The 19580-nt window shown below is 45.5% G+C and overlaps 1 protein-coding gene across 1 annotated transcript; it reads left to right on the plus strand.

Annotated features, from left to right (window-relative positions):
• The first annotated feature begins 556 nt into the window (after positions 1–556).
• On the plus strand, positions 557–18230 carry UBA5 (ubiquitin like modifier activating enzyme 5). Its single transcript, XM_085850914.1, has 13 exons — positions 557–712; positions 1057–1272; positions 6911–6956; positions 7630–7719; positions 7886–7995; positions 9840–9926; positions 11594–11675; positions 11970–12074; positions 12822–12949; positions 14072–14207; positions 14386–14470; positions 17261–17367; positions 17578–18230. The coding sequence occupies exons 2-13, from the start codon at positions 1067–1069 to the stop codon at positions 17650–17652; spliced, it is 1257 nt and encodes a 418-aa protein (XP_085707040.1). The 5' UTR covers positions 557–712; positions 1057–1066; the 3' UTR covers positions 17653–18230.
• Positions 18231–19580: the final 1350 nt, after the last annotated feature.

Below are 19580 nucleotides of genomic sequence, written 5' to 3' on the forward strand. Positions count from 1 at the left end.
TGGGGAACCATTTACAGTTCATTCCCACGCTCCTCAGGCCTTCAGGCAAACGGTGACCACTTCTCCATCCCTACCCACAATATTTTATATCCCCATTAACCCTACCAAACCCAACCTCCTTGTTTGCAGGTTTCCTCCCCCCTTTTGCCTCAATCCCTCACTTGTCTTTTCAAACTGGGATTCCATTGCCCCCATTCCAAGATCTTACAACTTTGCATGGCCAGCCAGCCTGAGATCAACTCCAACTGAGGCCTTGTTGTTTTAGGCCTCGATTCCTGATACATCAACTCCCTCACTCTACAGATGCATCAACAGATTTGTACTTGGCTCACTCTACCCGGACGTTTTGTTTGATTTTGATATGACGTCACAATTGACGCTGGGGACCTGAGTATGTGCCTTTTCAAGGTTTGATATCGTTCTTCTTCATCCGTTTCCCAAATTATGGCCATTTATTTACCAAACCAATGACAGGACACGGTGCTATGACGTCACAGTATGACGTCACGGCCTGTGTGGTTGTTTCTGGCACGCGGTTTTAATTATTTATTTATTTATTTTCACGTCCGGCCACGCACTAGTATAATTAATAACGCACCACAACGAGCACTTCCGGTCTGAAGTTCCCGGATATCCGGCATCAAACGCGTCCACGTGTCCTGTTTACTCAGCCGGAAGCTTGAGCCTCGCTCCTTGGCCTTGCACGTGCCTGGTACTGTGACGTTTAATGAATTAATGTTTACAGATATTTCGTGCAGAGTGTGTCATCCTCCACCCGATCCTCCACCCGATCCTCCACCCGATCCTCCACCCGATCCTCCACCCGATCCTCCACCCGATCCTCCACCCGACCCTCCACCCGATCCTCCACCCGATCCTCCACCCGATCCTCCACCCGATCCTCCACCCCATCCTCCACCCGATCCTCCACCCGATCCTCCACCCGATCCTCCACCCGATCCTCCACCCGATCCTCCACCCGATCCTCCACCCGATCCTCCACCCGATCCTCCACCTGATCCGACTCTCCCCGTTCCTCTTTGTCCTCCCTGCCAGTCCCGAGAGCATGGACGACGTCCTGCAGCTCAAGCGTCGAGTGCTCGAGTTGGAAAACTCCTTGGGAAAGGAACGGACGAGGAGCCACGAACTGGAGCTGCGTTTGCTGGAGGGAGGAGGAGGAGGAGGAGGAGGAGGAGGAGGAGGAGGGGAGGAGCCATTTCGACCCAAGATCGAGACGATGAGCTCGGAGGTGACCGATTCGAACCCGTACAGGTGAAGGACGTGCATCAGGAGGATGGGCTCGCAAGTTCGAGAGTGAAGGGAAGGTGTCCTCTTTATTGTGGTGGTAAACAAGATAGAATATCACGTGGTGTGTCTCCACGTGGTTGAGTGCGTGTGAGGATGCAGCTGAGAAGGTCTCTTGGAGTTCCCATGATGATATGATGCTGGGAACCGACGTTCAAATCCCTCATTCCATGTGTTTGTCCTCGATCTCCCAATGAGTAATTGGTCGATGACCAAATGGCATAATGGGCCAAATGGCCTTCTGTGTTAAAATTCGTTGCATTTCCTTTTTTTATTTGTCCTGAATGTGATTTATGGATAAGCTTCACCTTATGCCTAAGATGACTATAAAATAGCCTGGTGTTGGCTCAGTGGTTAGGGTGGCGGCTTGGGATCCTAGGGTCCTGAGTTCAAACCCCGTCGGCCGCTGAATTAATACACCAGGGGGTTGACTCAGCCTGTCATCCTTCCGAGGTCGGCGAAATGAGTACCGGTTCCAGTGTGTGTGTACTGGTAAAGGGGCACTGCATCAGCGACTCGGTCACGCTTCAAGAAACAATAGCTACTCCGGCAGCTAAGTTGCCATACGACCACCACCGCTGCATAAAATAATTTAATAACAAAACCACCCTATCTGTCTTTGTGTCAAACTTCGAAAATGCCCAATTGCATTTCAGACTGCCCAACCCACACATATGTACCAAACATTCAGATCTTTTTGGGTTTTGTACGATAAAATTGACTGGGAGGACCACATATAGGTACCGACGCTCGCCTTTGAGCTGCCCAGCCTGGGTTGGAGTCTTGCCCTGGCTGTAAACTGTCGCCCTGGCGTTTTGCGTATGGAGAGATGTACGCCGTCACGCCTGAGGATCCGTTTGCCGGCACTGGGAGCGTTGGTGGACTTTAAAGATCCCACGTAGTCTTTCACGAAGGAAAGGCAAGTTATCGCAAATTCCTGCTGACCTACAGGGGGGCACTGCATCATCGGCACAGCCATGCTCCCAGCAATCATTCAAACCACTAGCCACATGCCACACGCATGAATAAACAACTCGATTTTTGTGCTTTCCCTAAATATTCTCCATTTGAAAGAGAATGGCTTTGTGTTCTCCACTGTTGCACACTGTTACGGTCTTTGGAAGACCCTGCGGAGTCACATCCAACACATATAAAGGGGACCTTGGAGTTTAGCTATTTCCATAGGATTTTATTGAGTGAGATTACCTAATCCCCTCCTATCGGTGGACAGGGTAATGTGTTGTGTTTGTGTATCAAGATTCGAACCACCTTTGCAACCACCGAACCACCTCAGGAGAATTGCCAATAGTTAAGAGTATTTATCAAGGAAGTGAGGAAGGGCTTTCACAGAAGATCCAGGTTGGAGTGGAGGAAGTAAAGGAACAGCTAGGTAATCTAAGAGTAGATAAGGCTCCGGGTCCAGATAATATGGACCCGAGAGTATTGATGGAGGTGGCTGAGCAGGTAAGCGAGATGTTAACGGATATTTTCAAAAGCTCACTGGAGTCAGGACAGGTACAGGAGGATTGGAGAGTAGCAAATGTCACACCATGATTTAAGAAAGGATCCAGAGAAGAATTGGGAAACTATAGACCTGTTAGTTTGACTTCAGTTGTGGGGAAGGTGTTTGAGACATTAAGTACCAGATGAGGAACCATTTAAATAAATACAAACTAATTAAAGGTAGTCAGCAAGGGTTTAACCAAAGGTAGTTCCTGTTTAATAAATCTTTTATTAGAGTTCCATGAAGCAGTATCTGATTGATTGGGTGGATGAGGGAAAGGCAGTGGACATAGTATATCTCGACTTTAAGAAGGTATTTGATAAGGTACCACATCGGAGGTTGTTAGCCAAGGTTGAGGGCTTGTGGAGTGGCTGGTCAGGTAGTTGATTGGATTGTAAACTGGCTTAGTGAAAGGAAGGAGTGAGTGGGAGGATGTCTTGCTGGGAGGATGTAAGTAGTGGGGTACTTCAGGGATCAGTACTCGGACCATTACTATTCATTATTTACATCAGCGATTTGGATAATGGGGTCAAGAGTAAGCTTTACAAATTTGCAGATGACACAATAATTGGAGGTGAGGTGGATATCAGAGGGGGTGGTGATCAGTTACAGGAAAGTATTGATACTTGTTCGGATTGGGCAAGAGATTGGGAGGTGCAATTTAACCTGAGCAAGTGTAAGGTGTTGGGGATGGGAAAGAACAATGAAAATAGAGATTACAGGATGTAAGAGGTAATTATGGAGTGTGTCACACAGGAGAAGGATCTGGGGGTGGTAATATATACGGGAGGTAAGTAGGCAGCAAAATGTCAGGCAGCTATAGGTGAAGCAAATAGGGTTTTAGGTTATATTAGAAGGGGGATAAATTAGAAATCAAAAGGGGTGGTGTTAACATTGTACAGGAAGTTAGTGAGGACCACATCTAGAATATTGTGTGCAGTTCTGGTCACCACAGTTCTGGAAGGACATAGATGCCATAGAGTGGGTTCAAAACAGGATTACTACATTGATTCCGGGCCGAGCCAGACTCAGCTACGAGGAGCGGCTGAAGGAGACGGGGCTTTATTTACTAGAGAGGAGGTGGTTATGAGGAGATATGATTGAGATGTTTAATATAATAAAGGGTATCGATAAAATAAGTGTGGATGAATTATTCAACAGAGAAGGCAGTGATAGGACCAGGGGCCACAGTTTGAGAGTAAAGAAGAGGAGAGTTAAGACGGTAGTAAGGGAGGGGACTTTTACTCAGAGAGCAGTTAATGTATGGAATGGTCTCTCTGGAAAGGTCGTGGCAGCAGAAACAGTCGACAAGTTTATATTAGAATTAGATAGGTACCTGGAAGATATGGAGATAGAGGGGTATGGGGATGTTGATAAGACTTTTAGGTAGTTTGAGCATTGATGGGTGATTGTGTGCATGCGTATGGAGTGCTGTTGGTGGGGGTCTTGTCAAGTGGTGTTGTGTGGTTGATGTTGCATGTTTATCAACCAAACCCATGCCCCCTCCCCTGGGAAATAAACAAATAAATAAATAATACAAAAACTACAAAAACACTTCATTAACTAGAACGGGCACTCATAGAGTGCATACCTTCGCCGCCACTACTTTTTTTTGTTCTTGGTATGAGTGTGGGGAACTGGTTTCATATGAATGGTCTTATGACACAAACCACATATCTATAATGTCATGACCTCCCCGACTTTCGGGGGCTACGGACTAAACAACAATCAACTCGCGTCGTTTTGGCGAGTCTTCACTCGCAAGCTCGGTGAATACAACGTTTCAACAAGAGAAGGTAATCTCGTTTGATGCTGGTTTCATGCAAATCGAATAAGAATTGACTGAGTTATGCCGAAAACCGCATATTTTTCAAGGGCGTGACCCCCCCCTGACATTTTACCCCAACCGGTGACATGTGTTATGACGTCATTGTGTCACAAGATTGGGCATTAAATTCTGAACATTTTGGTGCTGGGTTCATGTAAAGCGGACAAGAATTGACCGCGTTATGACAAAAACCGCATATTTTTCAAGGTCGTGACCCCCCTGACCTTTGACCCCTAACTGGTAACAAGAGTATGGGCGTCATTGTGTCATATTGCATATCACAAGATGAGGCGTTGAATTCTGAACATTTTGGCGTTAGTTGCATGCAAATTGAATAAAAATTGACCGTGTTATTGTAAAAAGATGATTTTGACCTTTTCGTGACCTTGACCTTTGACCCGAATGATCCCAAAATCTAATCGAATGCTTCCTGGCTAATAACCAATCATCCCACCAAATTTCATGCAATTCGGTTTAATACTTTTTGAGTTATACGAATTACAAGATTACAAATAAATAAATACACGCCGACCAAAACATAACCTTTCGCAGAATGCGAAGGTAAAAATTCTTTTTTTTGCATTTTCTTCTTTGGCTCTTGTGGTGATAAATTGGTGTCGTGTTCGTGCAGGCATGATGGGCTGAATGGCCTCCACCTGTGTCTGATTTCTTTGTTTTCTTTTCCAAATCCTTTCTCTTCCTCTGTCCGATCATCTTTTCTTGATTGGTTGCACACCAGTATGTAAATAGTGGATGGGATGGGGAGGTATTGCTTGGCCGTTCTTGATTGTTGACAGGAGTGGGGAATTGAGAGCACAGTTCTCGATCTGGGGGGATTAATTTTCCAGGAAGGTAATGTGGGAATTTGACACGAGGACGCTACATAAATGAATTGTCTCGGACAGCGTCCATGATTGCTTAGGCCTAAGTCACATTTGCCACGGCGGCTGTGGGGTCTCCAAAATCTACAGCCACTAGCAATTATACGGCGGCTGCAGTATTTCCACGGTCACACAATGTAGCAGTCACATATGTTTTTATTTTTCGGGGAGCCGCACGGTATATTTAGAAATTGCGGACACTGAAAACGTGGGGTTGCCGTACGGTCTTTCATTTGATGTCGCACGGTGACCTTAAGGGGGCCCTGCGGTGGCCATAGAATTTTCAAGGCAGACGCAAGGTGCCTGCAGGGGGGCCCTAAGGCGAACGTGCGGCCAGACGGACGGTAACGAATGGGTTAATTTTTTTTTTTGGCTTGTCGAATTGCTACGGCGAATGTAGAAATGAAAAAAGTTATAACTCTGCGTTATAATTCCTAGGCGACCCCTACGGCTTTTAAACGATAGCCAAACGGCGTAGGGCCACCCTGAGGCCACCGCAGAAACTCTACGGCTGCCGCATGTTTGTCAATTCAGAGGGCGCATGGCCGCCGTATCCTCGCCGTAGAGCAAATGTGATTTAGGCCTTAGCAAGTTATCATGCCACAGAGTTATCTGCGGCTCATTGGCTTCAGGGTCATGGGTCGGGGAGAAGGTCCAAGAAGTCCCCTCGCGACCTGGACCGGCCGAACCCATAACAATACATTACCTCGACCAATATAATTTGAGCCTTATGAAGTGGACATGCCTCAAACATGATCCACGTAGTTGCCATTGCGTATTGGTTACAGCTCTTGTTTGTATGCAGTTAGAGATCTTGGCAATATTTATCGGTGGTTATTCCAAGCTCAAAATGTGGTGAAAGGAAGTTGGCAAGTGCATAAAGCGGGGGTAAGCAATTGGTTCACTCTGTCCGTCTGTATGTCCGTCTGTATGTCCGTCTGTCTGTCCGTCTGTCTGTCTGTCCGTCTGTCCGTCTGTCTGTCTGTCTGTCTGTCTATTATCGAGGAACTACTTGATTTCAGTCGAATTTTATAACTTGAACATGGATCTGCAGTTTAGCAGTACTTTGACTCTGAATTTGGCAAACTGTGCAGAAGCTTGTCCTGATCACACATGTGCAGAGAAGAGCGAGATAATTTATTTTTACTATGTCTGCCTGTCTGGCAGTCAAACAAAATTAAACATCATCCCAAACAGGAAACTTACTGTTTTTAAGGATGTCATAAAGGACACAAAGAACAGGCACGAATAACTAATGTAACGTGTTAAATAAGGTGGTGTGAAAGGACGCTGCATCAACGGCGTTTCAAGTTTCCTCATTACCTGTAGTGCGGTTTTGTGAAATTGTCTTGAAGGTGTTTTGATGATTCTTGTGTCTAACTGTGTGTGCAGTCGATTGATGGCGCTCAAGAGGATGGGAATCGTGGATAATTATGAGGTAAGGTGCAGTTAACGTTTGGTTGATGCCAAAAATGGTGTGGCATTGGGAGCTATGCCTGGTGTTGCCTTAAAGGTTAGGGTTGTGGGCTTGGGATCTGATGATCCTGAGTTCAAATCCCACTCGGCTGTTGAATTAATACCAGGTAGGGTTGACTCTGCCTGTCATCCTTCTGAGGTCGGCAAAACGAGTGCCAGTTTGCTGGTGTCCTATGTTGGAGGAGTCACCCATCCAGGATTGTGCCCAATAGCCAAGGAGACTGCTTTGGCAGCACCAACGCTCTGCACAGAGTATGGTCCCGATGGATGGATAGGGAGCTGGAGTGACTCAGCGATAGAAGCATTGATGATGTATACGGGGTACTGGGCACCTCATGAGGTGAAAAACAAACAAACTTTCAAACGGGATGTTTATTTTTCTCATTATGCAAAAAAATATATATCCACAAATGCAGTCCTGGAGCTTTATTTGCACATCCAACGATACATGTGATGACGGAGGAAAAAGCACAGGAATTGGAGACTGGAGGTTATTCGATCAACATCTTGGTGTTTCTGTTTGTTCAAGCTAATCCTGTTTTCCGGTTAATCATTTTATTCATCGGTTGCTGGATTTGCCGTCACCAGCGTTTGGACCTAATTGAAACTACATCTACGTCTATTCTTTGGTGCAGAAAATCCGAACCTTTGCAGTCGCTGTGGTGGGAGTTGGCGGGGTGGGCAGTGTCACGGCGGAGATGCTGACACGCTGTGGGATTGGCAAGGTCAGGTCCAGTTTGAACGGTGATGTTGGCAAGTCCATCGATATTGTTGTTTTGAATAACTTGATATAAATCAATCAAACCATAATTTAATAGGAAACAATTTGTATGAATACATTGAGGCTCATTTTGTGAAGGGTTTTTTTTTTTCTTTTCTTCTAAATTACAGCTGTTGCTCTTTGATTACGACCGAGTGGAACTCGCGAACATGAACCGGTTGTTCTTCCAGCCCCACCAAGCCGGACTCAGTAAGGTGTCTGCAGCAGAATTTACTTTACGGTAAGCCACCTGGTGTTGAACCAACTCTTCCTGAAATGTGTCCCAACATTTTAAACTTGGGTACTTGTGTTCTATTTCAACACCTTTCTGCGGACTCTCTCAAACACTTGTCCTCATTCCTCCCCACACCCCTTATTTGTCTAAGTGTCCCTCCATTTTGTCCCTCAACCCTGCTGTTGGTGTGCTTCCCCCCCTCTCTGTCTATTATTCCTATTGTTCTGTTCCGTCCTTATCCATTCTATTGTTGTGGGCCGGGTTCGGTGGCGAGGACGGAGCAGTTGAGCCGTCTCCCACCGAACACCGGAATCGAAGGTCGTAACTTTCGGATGACTCCGAAGGTCACGGGTCCTGGAGGCCAATATTTTGACGGCGTAGGGTTAATTGTCTAATTCCAATTTACCTAACTACCAGGGAAGCCATACCCTCGGCCGACTTTGTCTGAACCGAGTCACTGTTACCGACTCAGATCCGGCGTAACCGAGCGGGGATTACCAAAGCCTGCTGGACCAAATGAACAATTTACGGCACAAACGGCCTCAATATTTCTCAAGCCCGCACCCTGCTGGGTCAATGGTAGAAATGACAGGCAACGAGCTGGAATATTTAACAGGGGATTCATTTTACAGTAATCGGGAAGGGAGACACAGAGCAGACTTAATCACAAATATGCAGGAAAATGTACAATGGAATCATTTAAACAGTTCTACTTACAGACTGGCCACAGACAGACACACACACCCAAAAAGAAATGGACCTCGTGGGTCTTTATTCGGCCCTTCAGCTGGGGGTCAGAATCTGGCCGGGTACCTGGCCTCCTCGTGCGGTCTCACCGACTCCAATCCACCACGGTGGGACTCGAACCCACGACCCAGAATCCAACGAGCCCATGATCCTGGCTGCCACAAACGATGATACGAGCACCATGGAACACCTCCGCCATGACCACCACCACCACGAGGAACCCGAAGAAGGCCGCAGACCGCCAAAAGACCTCAGAAAAAGACCTCAGACCAGACCAAGACCGCAGACGACAACTACTGCAGACCAAAGACCAAAAAGCCAACAGCAAAAAGCGACGACTCAGACCAAAGAGCAAAAAGCCCCGACACGACCACCTTTCTTATCCTCCACCCCCCCCCCCGCCCCCACGTGGGTGGAGGGATCCGCTCTGAGGTAACTCGCCTCCGGATTGGCTAGGGGGCGTCGGGTGATCGGTGTCCTCCCCTCATTGGACGAGGCGAACATCCCATCTGGCTGGGGCGGGGTTGGCCCTGAGGTGATCTCACCCCCCCGATTGGACGAGGGGAACTTCCATCTGGCTGGGGCGGAGTCGGCCCTGAGGTGAGGGGGCTCCGCCCACATCCGTAGCCTTGAACACGTGGGTTATGGCGCCGTGGTGTGAAGTGGATTGATGTAGAAAACTAACTTAAAAAAAAAAAAAACTCGCAGCGCACGTACACATAATCACCAATTAAACATAGGGACGGGACCCTGACTATAAACACATACTTATCGAAATAACTGAACTGCAGGGACTCTGGCTGTTGTGTGCAAATGGCTGCCAGATTCGTAACACTATGGCCTAGCTATTCCATGACCCTCGACTTTGTACAGACACACACACACACACACACACACAAAGTGCGTGGAATCTGTCCGTGGAGCTTGAAAGCAGTGTCCACATCTCACTTCAGGAATGTAAATTCCGATTTTTATTTCAAAATATTTTGCATATTACTTTCATTATGGGACATTTGGGATGGACTGAAGTGCTGTGATAAAAATGATATTGAAACTCTCAATCTCTCCCCCAACTTCCCCCCCAACCCCTGTCCCCACCAAAGGAATATTAACCCGGACGTGCAGTTTGAAACACATAATTATAACATCACGAGCCTCCAACACTTCCAGCATTTCCTATCTCGAATAAGGTGAGCGAGTATGTGGAGACACCTGTGTGGCTCGATTTGCATTAATTGACATGTTGGTGATTGGCTTGTTGTGGATATGAAACTGCCAGAATTTTTCAAACCATCTACTTGCAAACGGTGGTGGAGTAGCAGTAGGAGGAGTACGAGGAGCAAGGGATAAATTGAGAAGAGGAACAATTAGAAAAATGTGGGGAGGGGGATGGGTGGTTAGCTCGATGAGGATGGGAGAGAAATGTCAGAGATTCAGAAGCGATAGGAGTAAGGGAAGGAGGTGTGTGCGTCATACATTTCCATCACCTCCGCATACATAATACGTAGATGGCCCTGAGAAAAGTCTGATCCTTGTGGTTTGCGACACAAGAATGAAGAGTTCATTTGCTTTTAAGCATTCCTGTTATCCCTCGAGCCAAATTAAATAATGTAAAGATGTTTATTTGTAAATTTATTCTTTCTTTTTTCTGTATGGGAGAGTGAGGTGACTGAGGGTAAAAAGGCACCAAACTGGTAGTGGTTTCACAGTTGGGCATAACTATTACTACGACCATTTTCCCATACTAGGGGGTTGGTTGGACAGTTGGACACAACAAATAACGCAATGACAGAGACAGACACACAAAGTATGATGGAGGGAGGACAGAATGGATTGTGGGTAAGAATGGAGAATGACATGATATGGTTGTGCACTGCTTGCTTGAAGTCCAAGAGGGAAGAGTGGGATTGAACCGTCTCAAAAGGCAGTCCCACAAATGGGAAAGCGAGGGTCGGGGGGCTGAGCGAGAGCGCAAGGGGCTGAATGGGAGGAAAGGCGGTTAAAACCAGACCACCAACCTGCGATGTGAGAGCAACAGGCCTTGTGCTTGTGCCTCGTCGTGGGGGATGGCAAAAGTTGTGGACACGTTCAGTATGTGACGAGAACAAGCCGGTTCTATCTTGGTTTAGGTCCGAATCCAGATACGGCCTATACCAGTGCGATACAAAAGGCAAACTGTCCAGCCTGGCAGAGGTATGCTCTCGACCGAGTGTCGTTCTAGTTTTCCTTGTCTTCATCCTTGCATGAGGCGAGCAAGAAAGCCTAGAGGTACGCACGCTCGTCTCTGAGCTGTCTAATCTGGGTTAGAATCTCGACGTGGCTATAAACTGTCTTCCTGGTGTTTCGCAGGCACGATGTTTCATCAACGTGTGCGCCCGTCCCTCGGATCGATGTTAAACGGACGTCCCATCTGCCAGTTTTAGTTGGTAGACGTTAAAGGTCCCATGGTGTACATCGTGAAGAGTAGGCGATTTATCGCCAGTACCTCGAACAAATTTCAAATTCTCGCAATAATGTACAGGGGGGCACTACATTAACGGCACAGTCGTGCTCCCAGTAATGATGCAACCAGCAGTCCCAGACTGCATTCAAAGTGAAATGAAATGAATCATATTAATGCTCCATAAATGATGCCTCCATTCCACACCTATATTTTGTTACTCCATCCAATTTTATTTCCCTGTGTCCTCCTTTCCCAATTTTCTGTTCAATCAGACCCGAGAGCCGTAAACCACAAATACGGTGCTGAATGGGATGATGTTGTTGGAGAGCCTCGAGTGGTTGGGATGCTATAGTTAAGTGGTTGTGATGCTGTGTTGTTGATACCCGAGTTGCGCTTGTGCTTAATGACTTGCAGCGGAGGAGGTCTTTCTGGATCTTCGGTGGACTTGGTGCTGAGCTGTGTTGACAACTTTGAGGCGAGAATGGCTATCAATACGGTGAGAGCAAGGTTTGACAGCCCAGTCTATCCTATAAAGAGATATGAAGTACAAGCCTGTTCGCTTTTCACTTTGTCGGCTAATTTTGCCTTCTTCGGTATTCTTTCCAAAGTGTGATGCTCCACCACGTCTTGTTGTGTTGCATCAATCCGGCCTACGAGTGCTGGTCGGGTTGTGCTTCTGCTTCCATTGAATCGGTCGATCATCTTGGGGGGGTTTACGTGCATTCCGATTAGGGATGAAAACCCACTGGTGCTGAAAGGGCGTTTGTTGTGCATTGTGCTGATGATGTAGGCATGCAATGAGTTGGGGCAGATGTGGATGGAGTCCGGAGTGAGCGAGAACGCAGTCTCTGGCCATATACAGATCATCATTCCCGGACGCACGGCCTGCTTTGCGGTACTTCAACGTACAGCGTCAACGCATGTCCTCAAACACTGCATTACTCCATGTTTCACCATGATACGCTACACTGTAGTGCCCCACATGTGTACCATTACAAAATGATCCCCACTCCCGCACAACCTCATTTGATTCTGTACCTGGTGTGCCATGATGTGCTGAACTACTTGTCGTCGTTCGGTGCATCCATCGCACCTGGCCTAATGATAAGGACGTTGAGTTGACCTCCCAGACGTTGTGGGTTCCAATCCGGATGAAGGCAGCAGTTCTAAAGGAGTTGGATTTTAAGATTCTGAAAACTGAGCTTGTTCCAGGGGTAATTTCCGTGTGATTGTTTTGGATTACTGATGAACTTTTGGAAAAGGGTTTCCCGCGTGCCCTGACTTCCACTGGTCGACATGTGATGCAGTTAATCCATTATGTTTGGCTTTCGATGGACTCGGGAAATTTTGGATCTGACTTGAAATGAGAAATTAAAGGGTGGTGCCACCAAAATCATGTTGAGCGATTCATATATATATATATATATATATATATATATATATATATATATATATATATATATATATATATATATATATATATATATATATATATATATATATATATATATATATATATATATATATATATATATATATATATATATATATATATATATATCGACACAATCTGTACGAAGGTGTTATTTAGTCTGGAATGAAAATCATGTGTGTGTGTGTGTGTGTGTTTTGTGGCAAGCAGTGTGCACCACCATTGGTGGTGGCTGAGGGTCTGGACGAGTCGACGCTAAAACGGGACGGTGTGTGTGCGGCCAGCTTGCCCACCACTATGGCGGTGGTGGCCGGCCTGCTAGTCCAAAATGCTCTCAAGTAGGTATTTGTTTCATGGTGTATGTGTGCACAGATAATCTAGTTGTGGTATCACATGACATGATTGCAAAGCTGTTCGCTGAGCCTTGTTTGAGATACTGGACAGATTGTTATTGCTGTTGCTCTTCCTTATACAATCTGTCAGTCAACATTGATGACCGAACACTTGTTAGCTTAACAACTTATAATGGGCGGCATATGGCTTGTGCCAAATAAGCTCTTGCACCCTGTTAATGCAGAATCGGTGTATAAACAGGAAAAGAGAAGAGATCACAAAAGGGTGAAAACATGAAAGCTACAGCGGTTATAAATCGATTTCCGTGCCAAAGGAAATCCCTAAGCTCAGGTATGGGAACATAAGGATCTGTTGATCTGATTTTATATTTTCAGGTGCGGGTCTCGCGCTGCCGAGTGTAAAAACAAAGAATGACGAAGGTCGGATAAGAAATCGCGTGCAGACGATTGGGAAACTGTTCTGCATGTGCAGCTGAAAGAAGAAACCATCAGAGAGCAATTGTAGTGACCAAGAATACGTGTTGGGAATGGCCATAGCTTTTGTCCCACGACAAGCTGATGAGGATGATGTTAAGCCTGGTGTTGGCTCAGTGATTAAGGTGGCTGGCTTGGGATCTTGGGGCCCTGAGTTCAAGCCCTATTGGCCGCTGAATTAATACCAGGTGATGTTGACTCAGCCTGTCATCCTTCTGAGGTCGGTGAAATGAGTACCGGAGTACTGGTATAGGGGCACAGCATCAGCGGCGTAGTCGCCCCCCAACAAAATGATAGCTCAGTGATTCTTCACCACTGAGTAAGAGGGCCAAAAACGATATATAGCACGATATATTTCAAAAAATGTATTGGGCCCAATATGTTCTTGTGTATCAGGCATGACATGGCGGAGGTGTGCGCTCTGCCGAGCGCTCTTCTAGTTGCATCATGGTTTTACCACGGGCTTCTGCTGGATCTCAAAGCAGTCTTGTGTGCTATGAAGAATGAATAATCCCTTTGATACAATATGATGGTGTGTGCACTACTTGCCACTGGAAATGTAACATTTGATATCTCTCCTCCACCTGGTGAACTTCCACCCACCTGTCATGTTCCTGTGCATGCCGACTGCAGGCACCTGCTGGGGTTTGGGACGGTAAGCAGCTACCTTGGGTACAATGCGCTGCAGGATTTCTTCCCCAACATGTCTGTGCGACCAAACCCCAGCTGTGATGAGCTTTACTGTCGCAAGAGGCAAGGAGAAGAGTTGGTAAATGCCGTGTACCCTTTGCTTTATCGACAGGCTAAACTTTATATTTCAATTTGTGAAATGCGATCATATTTACGTTTCCCTTCATGAAATAAAAAATAAAAAAAATCGAATTCCTTCCCACGGATTCCAAAATATTTTCACTCGGTCCCTTCTCCCTCTGCCCCCGCGGTACCAGGCACGTCGGGCAGCACAGCTGGAGTCTGTTGAACCTGCACTCAAGGAGACCTCCGATGTAGTCTTGCACGAAGAAAATACATGGGGTAAGTAATGTTAATCGATTGGAGCGGGGTCTTATTCACATTGCATTATTCTACTGCCTTTGCTTTTATTTTGACATCGCCTGGTGGGTGCATCACCTAAAATTGGAGGTTAATATACAAAAATGCTTTTTTATTATTTCTTTTCTTTTCTCAATTTTTTTTTTTTTTGCGAATGGAACACATCAGCCAACAGTAAATATTCAGATTATCAGAATGATCAAATTTAATCAATCGAATATAAACATCGACGGGCAATCCGTCTATATAAAGTGGCGGATGGAATCAACAGAACATTGATCGATGTATGCTAACCACCATAAGGAGGCAAAGAGAAGCTGACGCTATGTTAAAGCCACATCAGGGATCAGGGGAAACGTGGGGTGCGAATGAATTGAATGTACTGGGGATTCAGATTGGGTGAAAAGGGGGGATAATAGGGAAACCCCCCCCCCCAAAATAAAGGAGGAAAGGGAAGATGAGATGGAGAACAAAACATGATGGGAGGTAAAGGGAAAAGAATGAGAGGTAAGATAAATAATAATAATAAAAAAAAATAACAAAGATCGAGAAAAAAGTTTAAAATTTGAAAGAGGCGAGAGGTCAAAGTTGATGAAAAACGCTCGTTGATCCCACGGGGAGCCAAGGTGCCGATCCTGCAGATATGGCTTTGCTCTTTGCGTTTATGACCGCACGTGGTGCTGAAATGGAGAGAAATACCGGAGACTGCCATGAGACTGAAAGAATGTCCGGGGTTATTTAAGTGTTGAACAACTGGCTTCGAGAGATATAGACAGAGATGGATCTGTGACATTGATCTATCCATCGGAAGCGATTACCCAAACTTCACCCGGTCTCGTATCGATTTTATAAATGGTCATACAGAGAGTACACACGATTCCGTAGGTGACGTTCGTGGAGGGGCAGTCAAAATGGTCAGTGACATTAACACTGCTTTGGGGTCCTGAGATTGAAGTGGTTGCCTTGATGAAAGGGCAAGTGTTGCACAAACTCCTTGACCACACAAACGTTCCTGCCGGGAGGTTAGAGGGAATTCCTCAAATTCCTGTCCTTGGAAAAATTAGGTGGTTGTGGGATTATCGAGGTAGTTTTTTGATCATTCTGTAACGGTTTGAAGTTCCTCTGGATTTGATGTTCTTCCTTCAAAGTTTTTAATGGGATTGTAGGTAAATGTGAATGGAATCCTTTCTTCAGTTTTGGTTTCTCAGGTTACAAAGCCGTCTGTGTGTCGATTTTGGCGGCATGCTCCGGTGCACCAGCCATGATGGAGGTGGGAGAGTCACGCTCGGCAAATAGCTTGTACATCTCTTTGGATTAGAAGTCGGAAATGTCGCTGCACAGATGGCAGAGCCTGAAGAATTGCGAACATGGGCATGGACTTTGACGTGGGACGATGATTTTAAAAGGTAGCCGTGTGAATCGGTGGGTTTGTAACGGACGGTGGTGGCAAGCCGCTCTCTCTCTCTCGCGAATGGAATCATTTATCTCGAGAAAGATTGTGAAATCAAGGGCAGGTTGGAAGGAATTGTCAAAGTTGACAAACCATTCAAGATGCTCTCTGCAACAGGACGCGGCATTGATCCAGTCTATGTATTGGCGAAATAATTCTGTTGTGGGACGGTCAAACTGTTCGAAATTCCTTTGCTCGAGACGAGCAACAAAAACGTTTGCATTGCTCGAGTCCATTTTGGTACCCATGGCGACACCCGTTGGTCTGCTTGTACAATTCGCCAGCAAACTAAGAGCGGTCGAGATTGAGGATCGGTGTCCTTGATGAAAGAGGTTAGAGATTGGACGAGCTTTTCTTATCAAGATAAGTGGAGAACAGCTGGGTAGTCTGAATCGTGGAAGTTCACCGTCTGAACAACACTCATCTTTTTTTTTTCTTTTTTTTTTCTTCGAGTTTTACGTTCTTATAAAATAGTGCCTTTTGTATTCAAGCTATTTTGAACGTATCGATTTTCAACAAGAGCGATAAAAATTGCTTTGCAGTGCACGTCCCCTCCCGATGTGATACTTTCTAAGTCCATAAAGGGCATAACCCTGATAAATTGATGAAACGCCCTGAAACTCGAACTTGTTTTGTAACTTATCATCATAAGGCCATGTACCAAGTTTCAGTTGAATATGTTCAAGGGTATTGGGGGGGGGGGGGGAGTCTGAAAAACCACAGGTGGGATGGACAGATTTAAAACCAAACCTACAGTCCACTCCGGTGAAACCAGTGGAGGACTAATATTAATCGATGATTTTATTTGGAACGAGAACGGCACTCGGTGGAATGCATGCTTCCTCCAGGCTGAACGGTTTACGTTTTGTATCCCACTAATGGGCCGGATGTGCATCAAAATCTAAACGCTTTGTTCTCATCACCTACCCAACTCATCGACCTCGTTTTGTCATCATAACCCATCCATACCTTTTTGACATCCTGCTCACAAACGGACAGACAAACATGGGTGGAAACACAACCTCCATCTACCTTCAGTAGCGGAGGTGATGAATGGCTGTGGAAATGTATTTTTTTTTTTTATTTGCGATCGTTTCGCAGGTGAACTGCTATCCAACATGTCTGTAATGGAAACCGAGGGCAAGTTGAAACGTGTTGTGCTCATAAATCCTGTGTCTTCTGTCATGAAGGTTTCTTTTCGAGCATTAATCGTTTGTTCATTTTCATGAGCACGACAATGCGATTTGACAAACCCAGTAAATTAAAGTGTATGCTGTGGGTTTTGTTTGTGAGACGTAATTGGGGGAATGTTTTATTGGCAGGGATTGAACTGGTAGGTGAGACGACGACAGAAGAGGAGGCGGCAGCGACGGGACAGGTTCCCCACCTGCCGGAGGGTCTCTCTCTGGCGTACACTCGGCCCGCACAGGTGTGCACAGGCCACAGGATAGTCAATACTCGTATGATCTTTGTGTGCATTAAACCTGGAGTCACTTGCAATATACTGTGTTGCTAATTCGAGAAGAAGTTCTGTTGGTGCTAGGTGATTGTGTGTGTGTGTGTGTGTGTGTGTGTGTGTGTGTGTGTGTGTGTGTGTGTGTGTGTGTGTGTGTGTGTGTGTGTGTCCTGTGTTCCACAGGTTTCTCTTGGGGAGGAAGTTGAAGATACCGAGGAAAGTTTGGATAGCCTTATGGCCCAATTAAAGTGTCTCTAATTTGAATCTCCTCCTCTCCCAACATTCCTCCGCTCCCAACATTCCTCCGCTACCACATTCTTGGGAATGGACCAACACGCTATTTTGTCATTCTGAAAGACAGCACACCATCTTTCATTTGCCAGCAAGACAAATTGGCCACTTGGGGAAACCGTCGGAAAACAAAAATCAGTTTGATGTGAAAGTCTTCAGTAAACGAAGCTCTCCTGCCTGTCGAGGCACTGAATCATTTCCCCACAAACTGAAGGATACAGTTGATAGAACATTTTGATGAAGGTAATTTAGTTTGATTGTTCGACATCCAGATCATTTAATTTCCCTTTTCAAAAGAATTCCTTTCTTTGCATATAATTGGTTGTTTGTTTGTTTGTTTTTTTTTTGAAGTTCTGCCATACTTGGTTTATTTAAACAGTTGTACGTCCAATGCATAAGTGAATTCAAAAGACCTCTTATTCCCTGACTGATGAAATATGTGTTAATATTTAAGTTAAAATGTCCTTTTCTTTCGGTTAAATTGTTTACGTCAAAGCTCCTATAAAATGAGTCGTTGGCACCCGATAAATGTTATCTTCATTGTGCTTTTGGCTTCTATCCTGAAACATTCTTCTTCTGTACATCTTTGTTTGCGCACGGAGATGTCGTGTATGGGTCGTCAATCATCACACGGTATACAATTCATCCTTGTATGCACTTCTAAACCCCCTGAACGAATGAGTTAGTGTTTGGTGGACTTGAAACGTGCACAGGAAGGTTTTTGGAGTTTACAAAATAATTCAGTTGCATGGTTCGGGATGGAAACGTGTAGCGTGTCGGGGCCGCCTCCGGCTGGAAATGGTATTTCTTATCCCAGCAGTTTACAGTTCTATACTGTATAATAATAGTATCTCTGCATAAAAACCGTATAGAATTGAAGAGCATCCATCCATCTGTTGGGCGTATACTCTGTGAAGAGCGTTGGTGCTGCTTAAGAAGTCTCCTTGGCTATTGGACACAATCCTGGATGGGACACCACTCCGACGCAGGATACAGCAAGCTGGCATGCATTGTTGCCGACCTCGAAAGGATGACGAGGCAGAGTCGACCCCACCTGGTATTAATTCAACAGCTGAGTGTGATTTGAACTCAGGATCCGAGGATCCAAAGCCCACGACCCTAACCATGAAGCCAACACCAGGCATAATTGAAGACGACTTGGACAATTTAGATACTTGCTCTATTTTATGCACTCCTAAACCGCTGGACGTTGTACTCTGGGCGTGTAAGGGAATGTTCTATTGTGTTGGGATGGCCACCTCCAATGTAGGTTTTTACTTTTATGTTGAAGTGTGAAATTATCATAAGAGTGGGTGATTTATCATACCTACTAAAGCGTAAACTTTTGTTTCCATGTATGTGTACAGTACATCGAGTTATTACCCCCGCCACTGAAGGTGAAGGAGGTTGTTTTTACCCCCTTTCTGTCTTTGTTTGTTTTGTTTGTGTATCGGATGGATCCGGATGAAATTTTGTGGACAGGTTCGGTATGTGACAAGGACAAACTGATTCGATGTTGGTGAAGATCCGGATCCGGCTACTAGAATTTTAAAAAGTGATTCTTCACCATTGAGCGATTGGGCCAAAAACAATAATATATAGCACGATATTTCAAAAAGTTCGGGACAGATTCTTATGAAACTTGGTGGACACGTTGGGTGTGTGTCAAGGACTAATTGATTCTATTTTACTGAAGATCTGGATCTGAGAATTATTTAATTTTTTTAAGTGATTCGCACCCATTGAGAGATAAGGTCAAAAATGACATCGTGCTGAATTGCATGACATTTCAAAAATGTAATGGGCCTGATATGTTCTTGTGGATCAGGTATTGTGTGGCGGTGGTATGCGCTCCACTGAGTGCCCTTCGAGTTTTTAATATGAAATCGGCAAAA

The sequence above is a fragment of the Eptatretus burgeri genome, chromosome 13 (assembly GCF_056783735.1).
Source record: "Eptatretus burgeri isolate ZD-2024b chromosome 13, Ebu_testis_v1, whole genome shotgun sequence".
Lineage (NCBI taxonomy): Eukaryota > Metazoa > Chordata > Myxini > Myxiniformes > Myxinidae > Eptatretus > Eptatretus burgeri.

Coding starts and splice junctions, on each gene's coding strand:
- UBA5 (XM_085850914.1), top strand. CDS start 1,067: ATGGACGACGTCCTGCAGCTCAAGCGTCGAGTGCTCGAGTTGGAAAAC. Junction 1,273..6,910: donor ACCGATTCGAACCCGTACAG/GTGAAGGACGTG, acceptor CTGTGTGTGCAG/TCGATTGATGGCGCTCAAGA. Junction 7,996..9,839: donor GCAGCAGAATTTACTTTACG/GTAAGCCACCTG, acceptor TCCCCACCAAAG/GAATATTAACCCGGACGTGC.